Source organism: Rhinichthys klamathensis, unplaced genomic scaffold (assembly GCF_029890125.1).
Source record: "Rhinichthys klamathensis goyatoka isolate OS25496 unplaced genomic scaffold, OSU_Roscu_1.1 h1tg000035l_1, whole genome shotgun sequence".
NCBI classification, from domain to species: Eukaryota; Metazoa; Chordata; class Actinopteri; order Cypriniformes; family Leuciscidae; genus Rhinichthys; species Rhinichthys klamathensis.
In genome coordinates this window covers 2,143,190-2,170,371 of record NW_026606583.1, presented here as the reverse complement: position 1 = coordinate 2,170,371, position 27,182 = coordinate 2,143,190, and the positions used below count along the sequence as shown (strand labels likewise).

At 37.5% G+C, this 27,182-nt stretch overlaps 2 protein-coding genes and 1 non-coding gene across 6 annotated transcripts in view; 1 reads left to right on the top strand and 2 right to left on the bottom strand.

The window, feature by feature from the left end:
• The window catches only part of crym (crystallin, mu), a 200,890-nt gene that overhangs the window by 33,765 nt on the left and 139,943 nt on the right, over positions 1-27,182 (bottom strand). The gene's annotated exons all lie outside the window — the stretch shown is intronic.
• trnal-uag (transfer RNA leucine (anticodon UAG)) lies at positions 1,967-2,048 on the bottom strand. The gene has a single exon. It is a non-coding gene; the product is annotated as a tRNA-Leu (tRNA).
• On the top strand, positions 2,918-25,854 carry LOC130080488 (eukaryotic elongation factor 2 kinase-like). 4 transcript variants are annotated; one of them, XM_056245842.1, is made up of 19 exons: positions 2,918-3,236; positions 3,630-3,914; positions 4,947-5,003; positions 6,379-6,479; positions 10,505-10,565; positions 10,690-10,727; positions 14,096-14,267; positions 14,411-14,560; positions 14,649-14,781; positions 16,179-16,306; positions 18,746-18,941; positions 21,738-21,793; positions 21,939-22,016; positions 22,426-22,482; positions 23,376-23,510; positions 24,412-24,600; positions 24,700-24,824; positions 25,377-25,555; positions 25,719-25,854. In XM_056245842.1, exons 2-19 carry the CDS (start codon positions 3,657-3,659, stop codon positions 25,826-25,828), a joined length of 2,223 nt encoding a protein of 740 aa, XP_056101817.1. In that variant the 5' UTR covers positions 2,918-3,236; positions 3,630-3,656; the 3' UTR covers positions 25,829-25,854. The 4 variants fall into 4 exon arrangements, with proteins under 4 accessions (XP_056101817.1, XP_056101819.1, XP_056101820.1 ...); XM_056245844.1 differs by lacking the exon at positions 22,426-22,482; XM_056245843.1 differs by lacking the exon at positions 4,947-5,003 and having other exon boundaries at positions 2,919-3,236.

Below are 27,182 nucleotides of genomic sequence, written 5' to 3'. Positions count from 1 at the left end.
CTGACCATGCAGAGCGTCGTTCACGTTTGTTTAAATATTCATGTTCTCATAGGATTAAATTGTTAGAGAATTCATAAAAATTTTATCAGCCAACTGGCGATTGACACCGTTTCATACTTGCCGAATAAGCTGATCTGAAGCCAGAAGACAGAAAGACCATCTAAGATTAAAACGAGCTTAAATCGGTACGACTACACAAGAGGGACAGATTTGATGATGGAGAAAATCCCGAGTAGTGATCTCCCAAGTTGCAGCTTTGTTGGACAGGTAAGACCATTTCTAAAATTCTAAAAAAGTGTAATTTATATAAAACATGATCATGCAGTTGCAGCGTATACCCATTGTGGAATAGGACTAGGAGCTTATGGAGTATAAAACACGAATTAAATAAACAACTTAAAAAATGTCTATTAATTTGTCCATTTAAAAGTGATTTATTTATATACATGTTTATGTTTGAATTATTAAATTGATATATTGAATCTTCATTTTATTTTTAAGTGGCACTCCTGGTCCTCCATAATGAAGAACAGCTAACATTATAAATAACTATGCATCTTATAGCTCCCATGAAGTTGCATGTGTATAAAAACAAACCCGACAAAAAGTTGCAAAACGTTATTTTAAACGGAAACAATGGTGCGTTGAACACAAAGACAGTAAAATGACGCAAGAGCTATGGCAGCTGAGAAGGCCTTTTTTTGTGTTCTTTTTGAAGAATTTTTCGGAGCCTGATGAAATCGATATAAATACGTGTTTAATACTGCAAAATACGCTCGATGTTACAGTCAGTGCCCTTGCCGCCCAAAATAAAAAAGAACATCCCAATCGAGAGAAGGGATTTGTGGAAACTGTGGTTCCTAATTATTGTGATCCAACATTTGCCCGCATTTCAGGATGAAAAGACAAACATTTCAAGTGAAGGATAATCCACTTCTTACCTCCGAGATTTATGACCTTGGAGGATCCAGGTGTAGCTACCAGATGTGGGCCGGATCTGGGCCGATACTATGTTGCTGTCTGGGTTGATATGATATATTTTTACTATAAAACTCTTATGACTAACATTCTAATATCTTTAATTGCTGCGCATATACCCATAGATATACATAATAAAGGCTATGTAACGTTATATACCGAGCTGCAGTGGACACATTTTGTAAATGACTTTACTTGGACCCATTGTGCGAGCTAGCTCTCTTTCATACCTCGTGGTTTATTTTGCTGCTGACACTTTTGACACACCTACCAAACAAAAGAAAACGTATCGCAAACCCCGTTACTTGTTCTTTTACTGTCTATGGTTGCACACCGTTTCCAGGAAACTTATCGTATCACCCCGGAAACCGTAGCAAAACGTTGCGCACCGCACCGGTTTAAGCATGAACGTGCCCCTGGAAGCGGCTTGATATACCGCGATGGTAAAAATGAGGAGTTTAGACCGCTAGATGGCGCAATTGACCACGTATTTCTAAAAGATGTGTTTAGTAAATCTACACGTTTTTTTATTTTATTTATTGTATTTTACACCGTTTTAAAATTTTATATGGATATTGTCTGTGATGCCGGAAGTACTGCGATGGAAATTAATACCATAGGCAAATTGTAATTAATAATACTACCTGTAATAATTATAAACTACATTCCATTGAAAGGATCTCCCAAATACAGTTTTTTTTAATATTAGAGATGAATATTTTAATTTCTGCCAGTCATCTCACAGCCTACATTTGTCATTACAAATACCTATATAATATTGATAGGATCAAGTAAACAGAGACTATGTTAAGTATTAAGTTAGGAAAAATGATTGCATGATGTCCATGTCATTTTAGAGTCCATAGAATTTAGTTAAATTCACTAATATTCACTTCTTCATATATACGGTTTTAATATAGTTATAGTTATCTGATAAATTATATGTTTATATCCTGTTTAATAGGCGAAAAAACAGAAAAGAACAATTTGGCAGCGGTGGGATTCGAACCCACGCCATCGAAATGACTGGAGCCTAAATCCAGCGCCTTAGACCACTCGGCCACGCTACCACGAGACTAAAGCGCTAACAGCTTAGATATATTAGCATAGTAATGATATGCGCATAATATATAATACTGTTAATAAGAAATAACAGAAATGCTTGTTATGGAAATTGTTATTGGAATTACTTTCGCGCTCCGTTTATTATGCGATTAAGTACCTCAAAATCTTTCGATACAGATGTTAGTCGGGGAGCATGTTTACTCGCTTTGAACAAATGCAAGGCCAATCGTTGATTGCTTTTACTTGTGAAACTGCAGGTGTCATACGTTTCATGAAATTAAATCCCTAAAAAAGTATTGGAACAACGGTTAGTGTCACATTGACGATGCAATACAATGAAAACCAAGAACACGAAAATAGCCGCTCGGTTTGCACACTACTTGAGTTGGATGAGCAGATCTGTTCTTTTTCACAGTGGCTACGTGCAGCCAGTCCTCACCAGTGTGGAGGCTCGCCCTGCCCCCGCGAGTAGTACGACTCTACTATGGCGAGGAGGGCTCTCATTAATATTAATTACGTAACGCGACGTCATTAGAGTTACGCCTACTTGATTTGAATTTGGAATGTTGCCGCTTGAAGGCTTGGCTTATGAATATTAATTTTCTTCCGTGTCCAGGAAAGGTTAGCATGAATAAATTAATATTATTCATGAGACATGCCTTTGTCTTAGTAGAATTCGTAATATAACCCTGCTATCGATTAACAACCTGAGCTCCCCCATAAAAGGCCATATGTGATCGACTGTCATATGGCTCTCTCTGAATAACATTTTGACGATATTTTTGTTCTATTTTTCAAACTGGCTTGTGTCTTTTAAATGTATTTGTTTATTTTTTATACATTTAGGTACCTAACATTTCTCAGAATGAGCTGTCTTTTCGTTAAAGTCCACTAGAGGGCTAAGTGCAGCTTTGTCGTTGTCCTGAGGTTGGAGGAATCAACAACACAAGGGAACATTTGTTCGCTGGTCAAGACACGTAGTACACATTTCTGCAGAGGCACAGTAAACCTGTCACTGTCCAGTGTGCTTGAGACACAACCGCAGCTGAAACTTCCGTGCAAACGCGCGATTCATTGTTGAGTTGGCTTCCTTGTCCGAAAGGGTGTGAAGAGGATTCGCGATAATAGAGCATATATATATATATGTCCTGTTTTCCTTATGTCTTCAATCTAGCGACTTTATTCACTCTAACGTAAGTAATGTGACACGCACTATTGCTTATTCTTGTGCTCTGTAGTGTGCACCTTTGAGCTGTTATTATGTTTAGTGGCTGTTAGTTATAATGCATCAAAATAAATTATTATATAGCTTTAAATGACATCGTTTTTGAAGGTTTTAAAACGCTTTTGTCATTACAAACAGAAGTTTTTAAGGAATGTGGCATAACGAATAGTCTAGTTGACGGGACAATGGAACGCATGAGCAGGGACAGGTTTATCACTTACATTAACGAATACCTTCACATTTTATCAAACTGTTCTTGATCATTTGTTTCATCGCTACTTCTAAAAGGTGTTTGCATGTTTGTTGACAATGCATCTAATAATGTAATATTTGACACTTATTCTTACGTGCTTGTTTGTAGTTTTGGTGCACAACACAGTGGGACATCATGGCTGAGGAGGAGCTCATGTTTAGTATGGAGGAGGTGTGCAGCCCTCTGGATGGACCTAGGAATGGGTGTAGTAAGAATAGAGTGACTTTTAAAGATTCCAATGCAAGTGATGACGATGATGAAGATGACCTCCGCATATGCCCCATAACCGACGACCCCACAAGTCCAACCAAAGGCTTCTGTGACTTTCCAAAGAACCTTGTTGGTAACCAGCAGCTTTCTAATTCATTGCCCAAAAACTCCTTTACATACAAGGTGAGAATTTCCCAGTTAATATGCAGTAAATATAAATTGCAAGAGGCTATACTCGATTTTGAATACAGTTATGTATAGTTATGTATAACGTTATAAACCTGTTACTACATAATACAAATATTAAGTGACCAGGGCACAATTTCTTATTCAAACGATATTTTATTAATCAAATTCATTAAGTAGCATCATTCTTGGAAAAATATAGTCCCTGACATACTATTTTTGGAACAGCATAGCTGCCATACTATTCATTCTTTGTGTAGTTCACACTAGAGAGTGTACATGATACCCGCATGACCTTCTATATTTTTGCAAAAACGTGCAGTATACAGCAAGTACTGTATCCCACTAGTAGTTTGACACCAAATTAGACCATAGATCAAATTAGAACATTTATAATATAATATATAAACCTGTTTTTATTTCTGAATTGCGCATGTTAGTAAATAATACGGTCATGTGACAACAATGTAGCATACTTAAGTTTGAAACATTCATTATTGCATAATGCATGCTGTTTCACATAGTATTTCAGCGGGTCCTGTGCAGTAATGCACACAGTAGCTCCAGTTGACATCATAGCCGCTATTACTACATTGTGTATTTTAGCACGACTGTAATGCTGTATTGAGCAATCATTACCCAGAACTTGAACTATCCATTTCATACTGGCGTTTTGGAGGTCATCCAAGAACGTTCTTAAATTGTTTGTGTCCACTTAGACAATGACCTCTATAATGGTAAAAGAGATTGCCTGTACCACAGAGAACAAGTGAACAGATGTTTTTTCTTAACCACAGAAAAAATTGTGTTGTTACTTACCAGAAGTAGTAGTAAACTAATGTATAGTGTGCAAAAACTGTTTTCCTCCATCTCTGACACACTCACTTCCATATATGGAGCTTGAGCTCTCTCGAGCGCACTTCCTAAACCTCATGTACTGTAAATCTTACTGTAAATATGTCAGGTTGCATTTATACTCATATTATTTGTGTGTTTAAACAAGTGGGTTTGTCTATTCCTCTAATTTAGAACAAAAATGACAAAGAGCATGATGTCAGGTTTGGATCTTTAACAGAGAAAGGCCGGGTATGTTTAATACAAGTTTCAATTTGACCCTTCACATTTTCTGTCTTTCCCCAATTTGATTAATCCATCTAGACTGGCATCTATCATGGAATGCGTGCTTTTCCCATATTTGTCCTATTGCCTTTTTTCCCTTTCACTCCTAAATTTGCTTTTTACATCTGCCAACACCCATATCTCAGTCCAACACCCATATCTCAAAATCAATCAACAAACGATACATACATAGCCCTACTTTCTTTTTCGACAATCTGTTGCATTAGGAAGTACGTCACAGTTAGAGAAAAAAAAAGATCTGTTGCTACTTTCATTTCATCACGACTTCAAGCACAATTAAAGCTCCAATCTAGAATTGTACAAGCATAAAATCTGATTATAATGTACAGTAGAGATGTTACTTTTTAGTGCTCATTTAACCTAGCTATTTACTATTTGAATTTGAAAATTTAATATAAATGATCAGCTTCAAATATCAGACTTTTGCAAGGAAAAACATAAATACTTGCCTATTTTAAACGTAGATGTTTTCATTTTTGATTACTTACAAGCCCAGCAATGTTAATATATAATTAATTTAAGTTATTTGTTCATTAAACTATTGAATTCCTCCTCCAATATAGTATATAAGGTTAGGTATCTGTGATAGGCCTGTACTGTTTAAGAGATGATGTCTACGTGATGTCTTGTGACACATGGGTAACGTTTCTGTACTTAAGTGGTTCCCTGTAAAGAGGAGCCCACATTTTCCTTGTGTCTGACATATATTTGAACTCTGTCTCACTTTGACCTTTCTATAAATAATTGGTTGAATATACTTGGCCACAGCATCTAGGTTTACTGGTTATTTTGGCATATGGGCAGGTTTACTTCACTGATGACACCTGGACTTGAGACTTTTACTACAGCATAGTATAGTATGCTAGCTCTCTCTTGCAGTTGTTATTTAAAATTTGCGCAGCACAAAGTTTATAAAATAACCAAGCCTGCTGTCTAATCCTGACACAATCTTTGTGGGATCACAGAACAGTGACTCTGTGACTATGGGAATCTAGATATGTAACGATTCTGGTTCCAATTCTGATTCCTATAGGGTGCAAGATGTCATTAAAATTATTTGCTGATGGTATATCTTTATTTTTATTAGGCTGATAGCCTGGTATTAGGATCCCCTACTACATTAAGTCTACTAAAAACTTACCAGCTCTAATTCAAACTTTCTTTGTCCTTTTATTCCTGCGTGTCCTTTATAGCATACCTCTTTTCCTCCTGTTCTTTTCTCGCATCCATAATGTATAGAGTGGATCACTACCATCTTCACTCTTCAACCCATATAGACAGATGTAGGAGTTTTTTAACAACTTCAATGTCTCATACTCAGGCTACTTGGAAACATGCTATTGAGAAAGCCAAAGCCATGCCAGATCCTTGGGCTGAGTTCCATCTGGAGGAAATCGAGACAGAGCGCTGTACTCGATACAGGTGAGTGATTTTGAGCCCCTTTGGATGGTTAACCTACTCAAAGAGTTGACTCCATCAAAATGCAACACATGAGCAAAGTTAGGGAAGATAGTTGGAATCTGTAGACAGCCAAGCTACAAGATGTTCAACTACAGCTATACTCCCACCTAACAACAAACATCATCTACACTGCAGCTACTAAAAGGGTTAAAACATTCCAGACCCATAAGATGTGACGAATGAAGATACTGTATGTCTTTTGATCCATTAAAAATCCACGCAAACGAAACTTTGAAGGTTTAAAAGTTCATACAGAGATTGTAAAAGTATTCCATATTCTATATAAATGGAGTGATTTAGTCCAAGTGTTCTGAAGAGACACGATTACTTTATACGATGAACAGATTTAATTTAGAATATTATTCACATATAATAAATATGAATAAATATGGAGTAATAAATATGAATATGTATTGTGAATAAAAAATTATTCACAATACATAGAGCACATCAAATATGGAAAATGGAAGATCAAACATACTTGCTTAACATCAAGCAAGCACATATAAAAACATATGAAGACATCAGGTGCAAAAGCCGCTCAACGCCACCTCCGTCAAAAATGAGATAATGATATTGAGCGAATTCTCTCCGCACATAGTATATGTTCATCAAATACTTTATTTTCCAAACTGCTAAATTCTAGCCTCAGCCCATTAAGAAATACCAGTTCGTCAGCAAAAGCCACAGAACCAATCAGGTGTGGTGACAAATTGGGTCCTCCCTCAAATCGGGTCTCCATTAGGACCCCCAAGCGATCCCATTGGCTCAAATTACTTTTAATAGGTACTCTCTTTAACGCCTGTTCAGAATTCCTACAGAAAACATGTGATAATAAAAGCTGTTTTAACTATGGTATAATGACCATTTAATGTCTGTATTAGTTAGCTTATGTACTAGCATAGCACACATACAGATTAGCCTGATAGCTTAGTTTATACATGCGGTTGCACTTACAAATGTATTCGCATGTATTCACAATCATCTTTAATGTAATTACGTGTTCAATTAAGTGTAAAATGTCAAAATATTTCAGTTATAAAAAGAACAATGTTCAATTATTCTCTTAATAGGCTATTATTATTAATTTATTAATTGACAGTTTAATCAAGTAAAAGAAATTACGTTCAATTTGTTTTATTATGCACAATATAGTAAGCTATACATATTTTAAATAATTATCGTTCTTATGTACTTAGTAGTATCATTAATTGATAGTTGATGGAGACCCGATTTCACAGGACCTGATTTGTCATGACAATGGCGTGCGTGTAAAGAAAATCGTTACAGTGGCAATAAAGACAGGATTTTGCGAGTATCATGTAAACACAACAATGTTTCGTGTACTGCTGTAACTGACAGAAACTGACATAACTTACATTAAAGAACAGCTGTAATATGACATGGACGTACTTCACATCACAGTTCCCCCTAATGTGTGGATCAGTTTCTTCATTGTTACATTCTGAATTTTGCTTTCATCATTTGCAATGTTTCCAGTAGCATCTTTAGTGATTTTACAACTGATTAGCATGTATTGTTGTTCAAAGAGGTGGACTTACAGGTTTTTCTAAAAAGAGCAAACATGACAATCAAATTTGTTAAAGGGACACTCCACCCATTTGCATTAAGAGGTCCATTGTTAGACAACCAGTCATACTATTGAATGGTCGTGCAACATTCTTTCATTTTCCCCTGAGACGAGAGAAATCTACTATTTACCTTTTTCACTTCCTCCTACAATGACGCAAAAATCGTCATTTGACGTCATTGTAGGAGGAAGTGTAAAAAGGGGGGATTTCTGTATAGACTACAAGCACAAATTCCCACCCTTTCAAACCCGCCCATAGGGGGTTGGACCTAATGCGCTAACAGAGCTATCACAGATCAGTGGGTGGGACTTCACTTGCAGATACTGAAAGCAATATCAGCCATCTTGTTTATAAGCTAAGCTAACAAGCGCTGTGGATATAGGAAGTTACGACAATGACGGAAGAAACTAAACATGATATGGAAGAAGAGGATTTTGAAATTCTGCTGCTCGAATCCGCTGTTCGTGGCTATCTTTACGAGCCGCAATATAGTGAAGAGCAGCTGAGGCTGATGGTGGAACAGGAGGCGGCTGCCTGTCGCGGACGAGGAGCCCGGGCTGGCTTGAGCTGGGCGGACTGCTGGTGCGTGTGCTCTCGCTGTGCGCTACGGACACAGATAGAGTCCGTCTGCTGCAGAGAATTTCAACAAGGCAGTTTCTCCTGGACGAAATCTCTGAATCAGACGACCACACGGACGTTTGTGTTGTGATGTGAACCATCCTAGTTTCGCCTGACTGAACATGCAGGTATCATGCAATAATTCACCATATAGAAAGAAATACAAACGAGTAATTCACTAATGAGTTTGCCAATGTAACGGGGTTCGTTGTTGTGGGAAGAAGGAGGCTGGAACCGGCGAACATTTAAACGTTTTAATAGTAAAATAAACAAATACAAAACAAAAGTATAAGCCAGCTGGCCACACACAACAGAAACAAAACATAAAATCAGGCCTGTTCCTTTTGTGCTTCCGCTCCTCCGTGAGAGATATGAGACCGCTGCACAGGTGCCATTCATTATCACTCGCGTCGTCCTCTCACGTCCCTCGCCCTCGTCCTGCTCGCCACAACTAACTAGACATTTTTTGTGAAATGAATTTTAAACTCATTTGGCAGCTAGCCTTCTTGTAGACGGAAGAGCGATTTCTCTGATGTTTGCGCTGTTCTGGATTAGTGGGAGTGGCTTGCGGAGCTGTGCAACATGGTGCATTGTGGGAGTTGTTGTCTTACATACAAATGCGCCCCAAAGTTATTTTCTGTCTTTTCTCGGTCAAGAGGGCACCAAATTTAAAATTTCTTTTACATTTCGACTACATATATAACCCACTTTCAATAAAGATTAATGTTGAAATGGGTGGAGTGACCCTTTAAATACCAATAAATTGACTAAAGTGACATTTTTGTAATTAAGGCATTTCAATAACTGACTAATAACCTTTTCATTGCCATTAAAGTAAAATTACTGAACCTAAACATTGGAGCCTGATTAAAAAAAAAAAAAACTAATTTAAATGAAAAAATGTCAGACGGACATAGAGGTTTTTGCATCTGAAGTCTTCATATGATATACAAATAAAAATGAGGGTTTTTAGAATAGATTAACAATTACGGTGACAGAAAATACACAAATTATTTTGGAAACATCTGGCCTATACTCTCATGCTACTGAAAAATGTAAAGTTTGTAACATACTCTACTTTTAATCAGTGACTCCGCAACACTGGCCATGAGATTGACCCTTGTGTCCCATCATCACTGAACCTTCGGTTTCCTCCTGCTACCAGTCCTGAGTTTTTACCACTATGCCACACCACAGACACCTGACACATGTCCAAGTCAATCTCAGAAAATGTGTGATTGTATGTTAAATAAGAGACACATAATGTCAGATGTCTCACAGTTTCAGACTCTAATTTTAAACATTTGTAACTTCACACCTCTAAAAAATATCCCTTGACTGCTTGCCAATGGTTGTGTGTGCCATTAAATGGGTTGGTCTACATGGTACACAGTGTTCTGGACCACGGAAAAAAACAACACACACTTATGTAAATATTGGGCGTGTGCCTTTAGGACTGTGCCCATCATGCAGTATTTGCTGTATTGACTCTTTCACTAACTGTCCCAAAGAAGAAGAAAAATCACTTGTGTGTTTCACAAATACTGTTTTCATAATATAGAAGATACTTTTTTTAATGCATTTACAAATCCTTGTAGCTCTCAGCCACGTAGTTTGAGGCCGATTTCTTGTCGCTGCTGTGGGTAAAAGTTTGATAAATGAAAATGAAAGGGAATAGAATGCTATATTTAAAGTGATTCTACACAATATTTGAAGAAATATTGAGTGTAAATAAGTGTAGAAATATTGGTGTAAACATGTATTCTTGCTCTTTAGATACAATGCGGTTACTGGTGAATGGGCAAAAGACGACATATTTATCAAGATTTCCTCTCAGGTACTTTAGCGACATCATACACTTGTTTTCAGTTTGAGCTGGAAGTTGCATTTCTGTAAATATGTTTCTAATACTGATTAATTATGTATTCTCTTGAATTAATTGGGATATATTTCTTTTACAGCCGTTTGGAAGAGGAGCCATGAGAGAATGCTTCAGATCGTGAGTCAAGCAAATATATATTGAATATATACCATAGACTAGGTAAATATTACTGTTTATTAAGGGATATCTGGAATTGAAATGAAAGTGTTTCCGTTTTTCAGGTTTTTTTCACCTTTTAGCCTTTTTGCAGTTAAAATAAGTTATAATTTTTTTAAAGTATGAATATTCCATGTAATTGCTTAATTGCTGTCATAAAACCTGCACATTATTATATTAAAAGGATTAGGATTAGGAAAATATTGTGTAGAATAGTTTTGTTTGTCAAGCCAACTTAGTCATAATTGACCAATGCCTATGAAGATTGTATTAATTAGTATCTGTTATCCTGTACAAAAAATACATCCCTTAGTTATGTCCCTTTCTTAGTGATGTATCTTCCATTCAAGTGATAATTTTTTTAGGGCTGCCCCCTAATAATCGACTTAATGTTAAACACGGAGCTCACTTCTCCCCAACAAAGACACTGTTATCAGAGGGGAAAAAATAGCGACGGTGAATCAGGTAGAGCCTTATTGTCCATATTGTAGTGTTTCAGTTTGCTGCTGTTTTTATTTATTTGTTTTTATGTAATGTATATTTGTTTTGTTTGTGTTCTGACTGAAAACTGAGTTTTCATTCGATATTAAGGCTATACTTGTCCGTCTGCCTAATCCTGGCTTAGATTTAGCCAGGATTAGGCCTTAGTTCTAATAGGACATTTAACCCTTGTGCATCCTTATGGACATTTTTGTCTTTTTAATTTTTTTTTGTTTTGTTTTTTAAATAATTTTGCCTGTGTTAATGTCAACTGCATAAGTTTTGGCAGAGGTTTGAATTTTTATTGGCATTATACTATTTCACCCCCATTTCCTTTAAAAAAAATCTATTTTGCATTAGGTATACAAAAAAGTTCCTCTCTTTCTTGTCCACCTTTTAGACAAAAATGTCCCCATTAAAATTTTGAATCCCAGGGCCATTTGACAATACAATGATGCAATATTTTTTAATAGGCTTTCATTCTGTTGGCAATGCTTCAATATTTAAATTTTTACTATTTTTTACCAGATGGTGTCATTTTCTCAGGTTTAGCCTAAAGAAAATACAGGTCCTTCTCAAAAAATTAGCATATTGTGATAAAGTTCATTATTTTCCATAATGTAATGATAAAAATGACCCTTTCATATATTTTAGATTCATTGCACACCAACTGAAATATTTCAGGTCTTTTATTGTTTTAATACTGATGATTTTGGCATACAGCTCATTAAAACCCAAAATTCCTGTCTCAAAAAATTAGCATATCATGAAAAGGGTCTCTAAACGAGCTATTAACCTAATCATCTGAATCAACTAATTAACTCTAAACACCTGCAAAAGATTCCTGAGGCTTTTAAAAACTCCCAGCCTGTTTCATTACTCAAAACCGCAATCATGGGTAAGACTGCCGACCTGACTGCTGTCCAGAAGGCCATCATTGACACCCTCAAGCAAGAGGGTAAGACAGAAAGAAATTTCTGAACAAATAGGCTGTTCCCAGAGTGCTGTATCAAGGCACCTCAGTGGGAAGTCTGTGGGAAGGAAAAAGTGTGGCAAAAAAACGCTGCACAACGAGAAGAGGTGTCCGGACCCTGAGGAAGATTGTGGAGAAGGACCGATTCCAGACCTTGGGGGACCTGCGGAAGCAGTGGACTGAGTCTGGAGTAGAAACATCCAGAGCCACCGTGCACAGGCGTGTGCAGGAAATGGGCTACAGGTGCCGCATTCCCCAGGTCAAGCCACTTTTGAATCAGAAACAGTGGCAGAAGCGCCTGACCTGGGCTACAGAGAAGCAGCACTGGACTGTTGCTCAGTTTCGCATGTCATTTGGAAATCAAGGTGCCAGAGTCTGGAGGAAGACTGGGGTGAAGGAAATGCCAAAATGCCAAAATGCCTGAAGTCCAGTGTCAAGTACCCACAATCAGTGATGGTCTGGGGTGCCATGTCAGCTGCTGGTGTTGGTGCACTGTGTTTTATCAAGGGCAGGGTCAATGCAGCTAGCTATCAGGAAATTTTGGAGCACTTCATGCTTCCATCTGCTGAAAAGCTTTATGGAGATGAAGATTTCATTTTTCAGCACGACCTGGCACCTGCTCACAGTGCCAAAACCACTGGTAAATGGTTTACTGACCATGGTATTACTGTGCTCAATTGGCCTGCCAACTCTCCTGACCTGAACCCCATAGAGAATCTGTGGGATATTGTGAAGAGAAAGTTGAGAGACGCAAGACCCAACACTCTGGATGAGCTTAAGGCCACTATCGAAGCATCCTGGGCCTCCATAACACCTCAGCAGTGCCACAGGCTGATTGCCTCCATGCCACGCCGCATTGAAGCGGTCATTTCTGCAAAAGGATTCCCGACCAAGTATTGACTATTGAGTGCATAACTGAACATAATTATTTGAAGGTTGACTTTTTTTGTATTAAAAACACTTCTTTTATTGGTCGGATGAAATATGCTAATTTTTTGAGACAGGAATTTTGGGTTTTCATGAGCTGTATGCCAAAATCATCAGTATTAAAACAATAAAAGACCTGAAATATTTCAGTTGGTGTGCAATGAATCTAAAATATATGAAAGTTTAATTTTTATCATTACATTATGGAAAATATTATCACAATATGCTAATTTTTTGAGAAGGACCTGTACTCGCTTTATTCCTGTTTTCTGCTTCTGCATATAATAGAGCCAATTAGATCAATTATGAAGTGATAATTGTGTGGGTGTGTTGGTATGGATGTCAGAGTGTGGTTTGTATGTGTGTAATAAAAAAAAATGTGTGCGTGTATTTGAGAGAGAAAAACTCTCTCCAAATCCAACCACTGCGTGTCCCAGTGAATTTTGCTGGCATTTAATGAGGAAAATTTGTTACTTCGCCCAAACAAAATCTTACTGAACTCTCATTCTTTGAGATATCAATCTCAAATTTGGAACACAACTTGTTTAGATTTATAACTTTGATTTATGAACATTATTTTATATAACATTTATATTTTATAATACATGTTGAACTATAAAACTGCTAGAAAATCGTTTTCATAACCTTCATAACCAACTTTTTTTTGTTTTACATTTTAAACTTTTAAAACAGCTCAAACATGCATTTTAGTCTGGGACTAAAGGCTTAAACCTTGTCTGTGAAACCAGGGGTTAATTTAATATTTTAAATGCTCATTATTATGGATTAGTATTTCTCCCCCAAATAATCGACTAATGGCTTAAATGAACGACTAATAGTCGACTAGGAAATTCTTTAGTCAGGGGCAGCCCTAAATATGATACTCTCATCTCTTGTCTTAAAATGGATTTTTGTTGACCTGTAGCTTTCTATTCCCTATCGTTCACAGGAAAAAGTTATCAAACTTTTCCCACAGCAGCAAATGGAAATCAGCCTCAAACTACGTGGCTAAGCGCTACATGGAGACTGTTGACAGAGAGGTTTACTTTGAGGATGTGAAGTTACAAATGGAGGCTAAATTATGGGGCGAGGAGTTCAATCGCCACAGGCCTCCCAAACAGGTACTTCTCTGGTGGATGTTGTTAATGTTCATAAAACACGGTCACATTTTGTATGTAAACTAGGCTTTACCACTCAAAACTGGTTTGATCAATCATACCAGATATGAATGATGTACTACTTTAACGTATCCCATCATTATTAGGTTGACATCATGCAGATGTGTGTTGTGGAAATGACTAGTCGCCCTGGGAGCCCTTTGTTTCACCTGGAACACTACATTGAGGGGAAGTACACAAAGTACAACTCCAACTCTGGTTTCGTGAGGGACGATAACATACGGCTTACACCCCAGGTTGTCAAGGATGTATAAAATCTGAATCTGTTGTCCCAGTGAAATGATGTGTGATTATTTATTGGCAATGATGTTTTTGTGGCTTTAGGCATTTAGTCATTTCACATTTGAGCGCTCTGGACACCAGCTGATAGTGGTGGACATTCAGGGTGTTGGGGACCTTTATACAGATCCTCAGATCCACACTGAGAAGGGGACTGACTTTGGAGATGGCAACCTGGGTATTTATCAATATCCTCCTGCATTTTTTTTCCTTATAAACTTGAAGACATTTTATAAATTTGATTTGTCTTAAGCACGAGTACTTTAAGCATGAGGAACATTTTAGTGATGCACTGAAATTTTGGCAACTGAAAATATTTGGCCGAAATTAATTTTTAGTTATGGATGAAACATTGATGTTTAATTAGTACCACTCCGATGATGCAGGTTTTTTTTTGACTGTGTAAGTGTCTTTTTCATGCACACGATGTGGATAAACTACAACAGGTAATTATGTCAGCTGTGTGGACAATATACATTTTTTGTTTTTAATCGATCTTCATTTTGATGAACCGAGATGTTTTAGTCTATGCTGTTTTCAAAACACAAAACATTATTTGTAGTGCACCTACCATCAAGCTTTGTAACTTTTGGGGCCCTATTTTAACGATCTAAGCTCATGGTCTAAAGCGCACGGCGTAAGCGCACTTAGGGCGTGTCCGAATCCACTTTTGCTAGTTTAACGACGGGAAAAATGGTCAGTGCGCCCGGCGCATGGTCTAAAAGGGTTGTCCCTATTCTCTTAATGAGTAATGAGTGTGTTTTGAGCGTAATGTGCAATAAACCAATCAGAGTCTCATCTCCCATTTCCTTTAAAAGCCAGTTGCGATCGCCCCATGGCGGATTAGCTATTTACATGGCGGAATTTGCAAGCGGAAAAACTGAACTCTTCTCTAGCGAGGAAACGGATCTGAGCAGACCATCTATGGGACAAAGTGTATGCGCGTTGTTGACCCGCCTATAGGGGCATTTTACTAATCCGCTCTTTAAATATAAAAAAAATATTGCGAATAAAACGAGGTGTGTTCAGGCGCATTGTTGGCGCGTTGCTATTTTGAGGCAACTGAAATAGACTGCGCCATTGACCAACTGAAACCTGGTCTAAAGTCAATGGCGCAGTCTATTTCAGTTGCCGCGCCAACAATACGCCTGAACACACCTCGTTTTCAGACCAGCAGCCCATGGACGCACGGATGGGCGCAAATGCATTTGCTATTTAAACAACGCGGAGAAGGACGTGAAAATGATAACCAAATCTCAGCTTTCTGAAAATAACTCTGGAGAGGAGCATTTAAATAAATATATGCACTATATTACACATTCATTATAATTTTACTTAACCTGTGACTTCATTATGTTATGTATGTTTGAACAAATCTCTCATCAAAACAAGTTTTTATTACAGCCACCGTATAAATATTTATTTTTCAGCAACGAATTGGTGTTGAAACATAATATATATTATTTAAATAATGATATAAAACTTCCTTTTTAATCTGCATTTGAAATATTTTGGCTAGTTTCTGTGCATCACTAGTAATGGTTGTCTTATGTATGTTGTGTGTGTGTGTTTCAGGTGTGCGTGGCATGGCTCTTTTCTTCCACTCTCACCTGTGTAATAAGATCTGTAGGAGTATGAGCCTCACTCGCTTTGACCTGTCCCCTGCTGAAACTGCACAACTGGACTGCACCAACAAATTGCTGGTTTGTACAAGATCCTTATGTAAGCTCTATATACATACCATGGGCTCAACACACAGTAGGATTGCCTGGGGCTAGTGTGAGAAGTTTGGACCAGTTGATGGAACCGCCCAATATGCTGAACCGCCCAATGTGCTGTATTTACACTCACCTAAAGGATTATTAGGAACACCATACTAATACTGTGTTTGACCCCCTTTCGCCTTCAGAACTCCCTTAATTCTACGTGGCATTGATTCAACAAGGTGCTGAAAGCATTCTTTAGAAATGTTGGCCCATATTGATAGGATAGCATCTTGCAGTTGATGGAGATTTGTGGGATGCACATCCAGGGCACGAAGCTCCCGTTCCACCACATCCCAAAGATGCTCTATTGGGTTGAGATCTGGTGACTGTGGTGGCCATTTTAGTACAGTGAACTCATTGTCATGTTCAAGAAACCAATTTGAAATGATTCGAGCTTTGTGACATGGTGCATTATCCTGCTGGAAGTAGCCATCAGAGGATGGGTACATGGTGGCCATAAAGGGATGGACATGGTCAGAAACAATGCTCAGGTAGGCCGTGGCATTTAAATGATGCCCAATTGGCACTAAGGGGCCTAAAGTGTGCCAAGAAAACATCCCCCACACCATTACACCACCACCACCAGCCTGCTCAGTGGTAACAAGGCATGATGGATCCATGTTCTCATTCTGTTTACGCCAAATTCTGACTCTACCATCTGAATGTCTCAACAGAAATCGAGACTCATCAGACCAGGCAACATTTTTCCAGTCTTCAACTGTCCAATTTTGGTGAGCTCTTGCAAATTGTAGCCTCTTTTTCCTATTTGTAGTGGAGATGAGTGGTACCCGGTGGGGTCTTCTGCTGTTGTAGCCCATCCGCCTCAAGGTTGTGCGTGTTGTGGCTTCACAAATGCTTTGCTGCATACCTCGGTTGTAACGAGTGGTTATTTCAGTCAAAGTTGTTTTTCTATCAGCTTGAATCAGTCGGCCCATTCTCCTCTGACCTCTAGCATCAACAAGGCATTTTCGCCCACAGGACTGCCGCATACTGGATGTTTTTCCCTTTTCATACCATACTTTGTAAACCCTAGAAATGGTTGTGTTTGTGAAAATCCCAGTAAGACCGGCCCGTCTGGCACCAACAACCATGCCACGCTCAAAATTGCTTAAATCACCTTTCTTTCCCATTCTGACATTCAGTTTGGAGTTCAGGAGATTGTCTTGACCAGGACCACACCCCTAAATGCATTGAAGCAACTGCCATGTGATTGGTTGATTAGATAATGAGAAATTGAACAGGTGTTCCTTATAATCCTTTAGGTGAGTGTATATGCTGCAGTGACGACGGCCATGACGGCCAGTAGGCCATCCTGGAAGTAGCGTCAGCCTGGTTCCCTCAACAAAATCCAATCGGATTTTACCATTAGCTTTTGGATTTTTGCATAAAATAAGCTCTGACCAGCGAAAGATTATGATTCTTACACGTTTTGTTCATCATGGTAAACCAACATCACAAATGAAAACAACTTTTATTAATTTTGAAGCCTCAAGTCCCATGGAGGAGCTCCGTAAGGTTAAAAGGAGTGATGACAATGGAAGGCGAGAGAGGACCATGCTTGGGACATTTAAAGGAATATTCACTTCAAATTGATAATTCTGTCATCATTTACTCACCCTCAAGTTGTTTCAACCTGTATGAATTTCTTTCTTCTGCTGAGCACAAAGGAAGATATTTTGAGGAATAGTACTATGGAAGTCAATGGGGTCCATCAAATGTTTGGTTACCAACATTCCTCAAAATATCTTCCTTTGTGCTCAGCAGAAGAAAGACATTCATACAGGTTGAAACAACTTGAGGGTGAGTAAATGATGATAGAGTTTTAATTTTGAAGTGAACTATTCCTTAAATGAGTGTGTGGCAGTCGGCCTTGAAGCGGCTGCCACTTCGTTTTGTTTTGTTGTTTGTGATTAATTTTGTGATTAACTTTAGGTTAACCATTTGCCAGTTCCCGCCTCCTGCTTCCCTGAGCTTGAACTGTGTTACACTTATGTTCACCACAGACCTTTTTTTTTTAGGCATTTAACCAAAAACTTCTGGACAGAAGTGCTAAAATACTAAATCATTTGCGGGTTTTGGCCTACAAAAATACATCATTCCTGCTGATATGTCGATCCCTCCTTTTTTCCATGTTTAATGAAACATTCTGTGCTAAAATATTATACTTTGGTTCTGATAGTTAATTTAAAAGTATGGGTGTTTTTGTGGCGTTGCCAGTAAAAATATCAGTGGAACTGCTGACCCAATCAGACCAACAGAATAAATTTCATGTCTCTTAGCCCTGCATTCACAAACGGTTGCAATTGGTTAAGAATTGGGATTATTTAAACAAATATTTCTGAAAATTTTCTAAATGAATACATTTTTTCTAAGCAGAATTCAGCTCAGACTGTCCTCCGTGGATGTGAAGAGCAGTGTGGTTCGCCCAGGGTTCGGACAATCTCTCTCGGCCACATGCCTGTTCTTCTGTCCCGGCTCTCTGAGACTTCCTCAGTTGATGAAAACAGCGAGACAGACTCGGTTCCCTGTTCTCCACTTAGTATTGGCGTCTCTGCAGACCGATCATCCATGGGTAATACTATACTAACCCGGTACTATGTGTGAATGCACTTAAAGGCATAGTTCACCCAAAAATTAAAATTAGCCCATGATTTGCACCCTCAAGTCATGATAGGTGTATATGACATTCTTCTTTCAGACGAATACAATCGGAGTTATATTACAAAATGTCCTGGCTCTCCCAAGCTTGGCAGTGAATGGCCGTTTTTGTTTTAACTCCATAAAAATGCATCTATCCGTGATAAAAGTGCTCCATGCGGCTCTGGGGGTTAATAAAGGTCTTCTGAAGCGAAGCTATGAGTTTGTGTAAGAAAAATATCCATATTTAAAATAACTAGCTTCCAACTAAACAAACATACGGATTCGACTTAAGTCTAAGTTTAACTGATGCGAGTAATGCGACGTACTGGTGATATTTACGCTATGCCATTACGCACTACACTACTTCCGACGTTGCGTAAGTTGCGCTTTAGGCGCAAGTAGACTGCGTATGGTCGTTTAGCCGTAAGCTAGAATTTTACTTTGTAGCGTGTTAAATATAGGGGTGGGAATCTCTAGGCACCTCACGATTCGATTCGATTACGATTCAGAGGGCTGCGATTCGATGCTAAATCGATTATCAGAATCTTTTTTTTTGTGTGTGTGTGACTATAAATACTTTGCTTTAAAAGTACAAAGTAATGACCCATAAAGAATTAACGTACAATATATTTTATTAACATTGCAAAGAACCAACAGGAAAATACATGTGTGTCTGAACTAGCAGCAGCATATTTGTAGTAAATTAATAATATAACAACGACCGGTAACGTTACAGCCGAGTGTTTTTCCTCCTCTGGCTGGAAACGTGTCATTTGGCTTCATGTGTCTTGTTTCCGAAATATTTTAGTTTTACTCTACAAAGCTTACAACTAGTGTGGCTCTTGTCCAGCTCCTTTCCCCCTTCAACTTCAGAAGCCAAAATATTTCCACACGTCAGCTTTTAACGAGGAGGGTGTTTGGATTTGGCGCTCAGCCATCGCGTCCGCGTCTGTTATGTGCACGCCACAGACGGTCCGGCCACTGCACTTCCGCGCTTCAGAGTTCCGTCTTTCGCGTTCCGTCAATATTACGTTATTATAAATATATATCTAAAAAAAATTTTTTTTTTTTGAAAATCGATTTTTGACAATTGTGAATCGATTCAGAATCGTCCACGTCCGCATCGCGATGCATCTAAGAATCGATTTTTTCCCCCACCCCTAGTTAAATATGGATATTTTTCTTACACAAATGCATCTCTTCACTTTAAAAGGCCTTTATTAACCCCCCGGAGCCGTGTGGAGCACTTTTATCATGGATAGATGCACTTTTATGGACTTCATAACAGAAACGGCCATTCACTGCCATTATAAAGCTTGGAAGAGCCAGGACATTTTTTAATATAACTCCGATTGTATTTGTCTGAAAGAAGAATGTCATATACACCTAGGATGAATTGAGGGTGAGTAAATCATTGGCTAATTTTCATTTTTGGGTGAACTATCCCTTTAAGTAGACCACCTGAGGAATACCAAATCCCCCTTAAGACAAGTCAGATCACTTTGGTGACAGATATTTTGTATGTAGGTAACAAGCGTACAGTTGCAATCTACTTGAATGGAGAAATACTGAAATATCCAAAACTGTTTGTTAAAATTGTTTTGATAATATATTTATTGTGAACAATACAATCTGACAACAATTGTATCATAAATTTCACTTTCTTTACTGTATACTTTTCACACAGGTCTAGTTAACATTTAATGCAGTTATCTCTCTCCTCCTCCATAGACTGTCTCTGGTAATTTCAGTGTGTTAGTTGCCCTCTACTGAAGACAACAGACATAACAAGGAATGAATCCTTGCATCTATAGTTTTTTTTTCAGCACACCTCATGCAGTCTGAATTTATTAGCTGTCAGTATGTTGCAACCACTTGGAAACACTTTTTAAATAAATATATGTATTTAAAGTACTAGAAATACCTCCACTTGTTGTCAGCTGGCCGAGAACTGAAGTGGGCCTTTGACTGGCTGGTTGTGATGTTAATATAATTACCAATTCATTTCTAAGGGAAAACATGGAAATACTTAATGGATTATGGCCATAAAAGTTGTGTTTGACACATATAAAGCAAAAATCCAGAACCATCTTTTTTTTTAGATAAAGAAAATATATTTATTTATAAGAAAACTGCAATAAAATAAGGGATGCTCTAAATGTGTAAGTCTGCAGCAGTGTGACTTATCTAAATATAGCCACAATTATCAGAAATGTCCCCTCAGAAATTAAAATGAAAGGCTAACTATGGTAGGTAGTAAGGATTTATTTTCCCTAAGTCTAATTGATGTTCCCCCTAGAGAATGATGCACTGCTGATTGTATCTATGGCTTAGCTCATGAATATTAATTAGCTGGTGCTGATGTTGCTAAGTAACCTTCCTGGGCCAGTTTGCACTGACCTTTAATTGTTTTGATGAATATTATAAGGACACATTTTCCAATTTACCAATACAGTATAAGGCTTTAGTAGAGTATACACTTGTCAGAGATATAAAAACTGTCATGTTAGCAATTTAACATTATGATTTGAAAAAGTATCGACAAAAGTGTTTAAGCAATTATTACCAACAGCACCCTGATTGGTAGCACTACATATTCTGTGTTTAGTTAAAACATATTGATTTGTTTTAAGCTTTTCCTCAATTCTTTGTGCACAAATGAAACTGCAACATATCAAGGCATTCTAGCTCAAATATAATGTTGGCTCTCATTTATGTTTCATAACAGGCTGGTCATTTATGAATGAAATGAATGAGACACATCGAGCTAACTCAGATCAAAAGGTCAGTTTGCGAATAAGAATATATATATCCATTGTTGACAGTGGTATTAAATTCAGTGATATTTTGTGGAAACTGGTTTAATTTAAGTTGATTTTAGCAACAATGAAAAGCTGATTTATACTATTAACTGTACTTGCATTCACAGGACTCAGAGAATGGAGGAGACAGTGGTTACCCTAGTGAGAAACGCAGTGAAGGAGACTTAGTGGAACATCACAGCCAGGTATTGAATATCACCTGGATATTTTATTTAGTTTTACAGTATTTGTATCCAGCACAGGGTTTTGGATGATTGTCAGCATTGAATCTGAACAAATACAGAACATGATTAAATTTAAATTAAACTAGTTTACAACTATTGTTTTGTTTGTATATATAGATGGATATAGATTATGTTAATAATATTGATATTTCATATGTTAAGTGCCAGGCTACTGAGAACTGTAGTTGAAATTATAACCTGTTCTTGCTTGATTTCTTTGTTACTCCTTAACAAAAATTCCTTTCTACTGCATTATAAACTTGTTGTTGTGTGCTGTGCTCACTTGCATCATGAAATGCAGCAGTTATACTTTTTTTTGGGCTCCTAAGATATGTGATGGTAGGTTTTTAATTTATTCATCATTATTTAGGGACGTCCCTTCTACAACAGACATTTCTCAGAATCGGATGAGGACAGTGTTCGTCGGGTAACTACAAAACCGTTGATAAAATCCCTGTATCTAATCACGATAGTCATCCATCACCCATTGATTCCTAATCTTTCTTCTCATTGAACATTGATTTAAAGTGGTGCTGTCTTGTAATCTACATTTTTTTATCTAAACCTCTAAACCTTTTCATCTCATTATTCTTTCATCTAAACCCCTTAATCTCATCTTACTTTAACCATCTCACAAGTGGCAAGCTCTCCTTTCCCGTACTGTACACGCATATGCTGGGTTCCCAAAATCACGGAAAACCTGTCAATGTCAGGGAATTTTGTAAAATTGTAATTTTTGAATGGCAAGTAAAAGTCATGGAAATGTCTCTTGTTGTGCTCAAAATATATTTCATTGAGTAGCAGTTGCTGCTTGTGAGTGAAATTTCTATTAAAACCATACATTTAATAAAAAATCTGGAATGACTGGAGAAGTCATGTGGGAACCCTGCATGTGATTTCCTGCATGCATTGCTTTTTTGTGCAGAAATATTTCAAGTGATTTTAAGTGTTGTTGTTTTTTGTGGTTTTTAAAGTCTCACAGATGTTAGTTCTTCTGCTATCCACATTTAAGGATTCAAGGAATGTTATACATAAACAAAAAGTGAAAGCAGTTACATCTAAAAACGGTTTGTCGAATGACAATAAAGGAACACTTCACAGACCAGCTATGCACTGTATTTGATATCACAACAGACTGGCGCTCTAAGCTATATGCTGTTCCTAAACAGTCTATTCCTGACCTTGGTCTTGGCCAGCAATGGATAAAAAAGTGTGGATATATTTAAAATTTGGACAATTCATAAAGTCTATGTTGTTGTCATTTCTTGCCTCAGTTATTATTACTTTAGGGATAATATGTATTTTTGTTGTCTCTCTCAGCTGACTGAAGAAAAATGGAGTTTTTACCATTCATCTCGCTCCCACGTACACAGATCCTCCTGTGTGGCAATGGAGGTGCAGAGACTGAACACTATGCTTCTTGAAAGGAAAATTGGCAAATCCATCCTAGGCAAGGTAAGAAATTGTGTCATGTGTTTACAAACCTGGTCCTGAAACTGACAAATATATTTTTTATACTTTATTTCTGACTTAAAGACTTCAGTTCAGCTAGGGTAGGCAATTGTGGAGAGGCTAGAGAGGCTACCAATCAGGTAGGCATTTGAAACTGAATGAAATGATTGGATGAAATATTTTTCCACAGAAGATAAATGTAATTTTTTAATTTTTTTTATATTTAGACCACTTTTATTATTGATTGCTATCAGGATGTGAAGAAAGTTTCAACCAGTATAACAAAAAGTGTTTATGAAAACATTGCCTGCCTTTAATGGAAATTCTGTCAGGTTTCTGTCCCTCCATTGAAAGTCCAAGCAACCAAAACTTTGAAAAATGTCCAAAAAGGTCATAAAGGTGTCGTAAAACTAATCCATATGAATCAAGTTTATTCCAAGTATTGTGAAGAGATACAATCGCTTTAAATGATGAACAGATTTAATTTAGGGGTGTATTTGTCTTTAACATGAAAGCTCAAACTTGCATGTGTCATACACTAGAACAAACCTCACTGGTTCTCCTGAGGCACATACACGTTTGAGCTTCTGTTTTTACCATATTTGATGTGCTCTATGTATGTTTGCTAAATTAAATCTGTTGATCATATAAATTATCTCTTCACAAGACTCGGATTAAAACACTCAGTTCGTATGGATTCGTTTTACGACGCATTTATGAACTTTTTGTATCTTTTTGGAAAGTTTTGTTTGCACAAACTTCCAGTGGAGGGACCGAAACCTTTCATTAACATCATCTTTATTTGTGTTTTAAAGATGAACCAACGTCTAATGGGTTTTGAACGAGATAAGGCTAAGTAGATGATGACTGAATTTTCATTCTTGGGTGAACTATCCCTTTTTAGGTTCATCTAGCCATGGTCCGCTACCACGAGGGCGGGCGCTTCTGTGAGAAGGATGCACCGTGGGACGAGATTTCTGCAATATATCATCTGGAGAGGGCCACCATGTGTGGGGAGCTCGAGGCTATAGTTGCCCTTGGCCAGTGTTATCTTCAGCTGCCACATCACATTCTACCAGAGATAGAATTAGAGGTGCTTTTTTCCCAAATGGTCTCATGGATGGTAACATATTATTTTATCTCTCTGCCCTGCTTATTCTTCCTCTGTCATGTCTGTGTTGTTTCATCTCAGGCGTCTGAGGAAAACAGCAAGAAGGGCTTCGGCTTCCTGCTGCAGGCCGCCGAGGCAGGAGACCGGCCCAGTATGATTCTAGTGGCACGAGCATTCGACACGGGTCTGACACTCCCTTCTGATAGGTAAGAAATGCTTTAATCATTTTTTCACATCATTCACTTCAATCTATGGACCAAAATGTGTTTAGACAGGGATCCTCCTACTCAGTATGGAATTTGATTTTAGTAATGTCCAAGTCTGGATAAGTCAGAATATATAAAAAAAGAGAATTTCCAGATTACGTTTTCAGACTGTTGCCCCTATTTAGTTGCCTAAAATATAAATAACTGAATAAATGATATTACATGCATATTTACACACCAGCAACAGATAAGGGACTGCATGATCGTTTAAATCACACTGTACTTTGCTGTTTGGTGATCATGCAACATCAAACCATCATTACAGTTTTGGTGTTCATTGATTTTGAATGATGTACAGTACATATTTACCGTATTCTGGCAGTTATTTGGCAACATAATAGCATATGTAATAGCAATGTTGTATTTTGAAACCATTTATCATGTTAAATATGGTCTGAAAAATCTACAGAGAAGTCTGGAAAAGTATGGAATTTTAAAATGGAAAATCTGTTAACCCACTTCAGAAATGAAAGTTTTATTTCGAAAACGCAGGGCATTGGACTGGATGCACGCCGTGCACTGGTACGACTCTGCCCTTAAGATGACAGACTATGACGAGGGCGGAGAGTTTGATGGGATGCAGGACGAGCCGCGCTACCTTCTGTTGGCACGATTGGCTGAGATGTACCAGGAGGGAGGGTTCAACCTGGATGCTGACCCCCAAAGAGCAGGTGAGTGTTTCTCACGCTTCATTCATCAACATCCAACACAGTGGTTCAGTATTTCAGATCAGAAAATATTACAACAGTATGATATTAGATTGACAATTTTGGTTTCTAAATGTGTCCTGAATTTGCTGTAATGGTTTCAATTGGAATTGTATGCATTTTGTAGGTGATCTTTTCACTGAGGCAGCTGATGCAGCTATGGAGGCCATGAAGGGTAGACTGGCCAATCAGTACTACATGAAAGCAGAGGAAGCATGGGCTATGATGGAAGAATGAAAGCGCTGATTTGCAAAACAAACAAACATGAAAATGGTTAATATTTTGCATCCAGCCCCTGTTTACATGTTGTTTTCAATGGTCTATTTGACAAATGTTCCATTTTGGTCTTGATAATGTTGATCTTGGATCGAGTTTTTAATGAATGTGATATGGGCATGCGATGATTCTAGATCAGTGATATACTGAGGTGCTAAATACACACACTCTCATGGTTAATTTATTTTTCATTAAGAATAGTTGCAGAGTCTGCAGCCTGTTCTGGCTGCTTCATGGGAATTTGGGATATGCGCATTACCTGTCAGTAATTTTATTCTCTTTATTCTAAAAGGCCAACTGGATGTTTTCTTAATAAACCTGTTGTGACTGTTAAAAAAAGGACATCATTGATGATTTAACATACTTCTGTAAAATTAATTTAATAAATTGTTAGATCTGACGTGTAAGGATTTTAAGCATCAAAAATTATTGCTGTGAGTTTTAACCTGTTTTTGCATTGATACTGTCAGAAATAACTTTTAGAATTCACCATAATCAAGGGCTGTACCAGTGTGTGATTGTTTTTGCTTTTTTTAATGAGTACTAAATTAAATAATAAAATATATTTTAAAAAGTAAGTCTCATTTCACAATATGCCTGTTTAACTAGAAAGTAATATGATCTGTTGTCTTTTAAATTAATTCCAAGATGTCATTGCAGATAAATTAATGGTAGGAGATAATGAAGTATGTAATAAGATGGAATTTAAGGCATGACAAGGACATTCAGCAACTCTAGCTCTTCAATGCACACCACAAAGATAAAATGCATCCCTTCAGGGTGGTATACGATTCTGATCGCTCAGTCTGGAGTTTTACAATAATGCCAGCATAATGTGTGCAACAATGAGCTTTCTTATAGACAGTTATAGGTTTTATTTATTGCCCATTATTATATATTTTATCAGCATTCATTTCAATTTCAGATACAGTTCTTGGACATAATTTGAATATTTAAAAATACTAATTATTTTATGTGATAATTACTTATGTATCGAATTTCAATGGAAATGTGTTGTTATTACTGACATGTGAGGCATGGTTGGGGGGAGAACGGTTTGTGATTGTGTTTTCCTTTGATTGTTGGGGGTGAAATTCACCCAAGCAAGTATTACGTTATGTTGACACCTTGAGTGTCAAAAATATTTGCTATTTAATTATTAGGGTAGCCTATATGTTAGTTCACCCAAAAATGAAAATTCTGTCATAATTTACTCACCCTCAAGTTGTTTCAACCTGTATGAATTTCTCTCTTCTGCTGAACACAAAAGAAGATATTTTGAAGAATGTTGGTGACCAGACAGTTGCTGGACCCC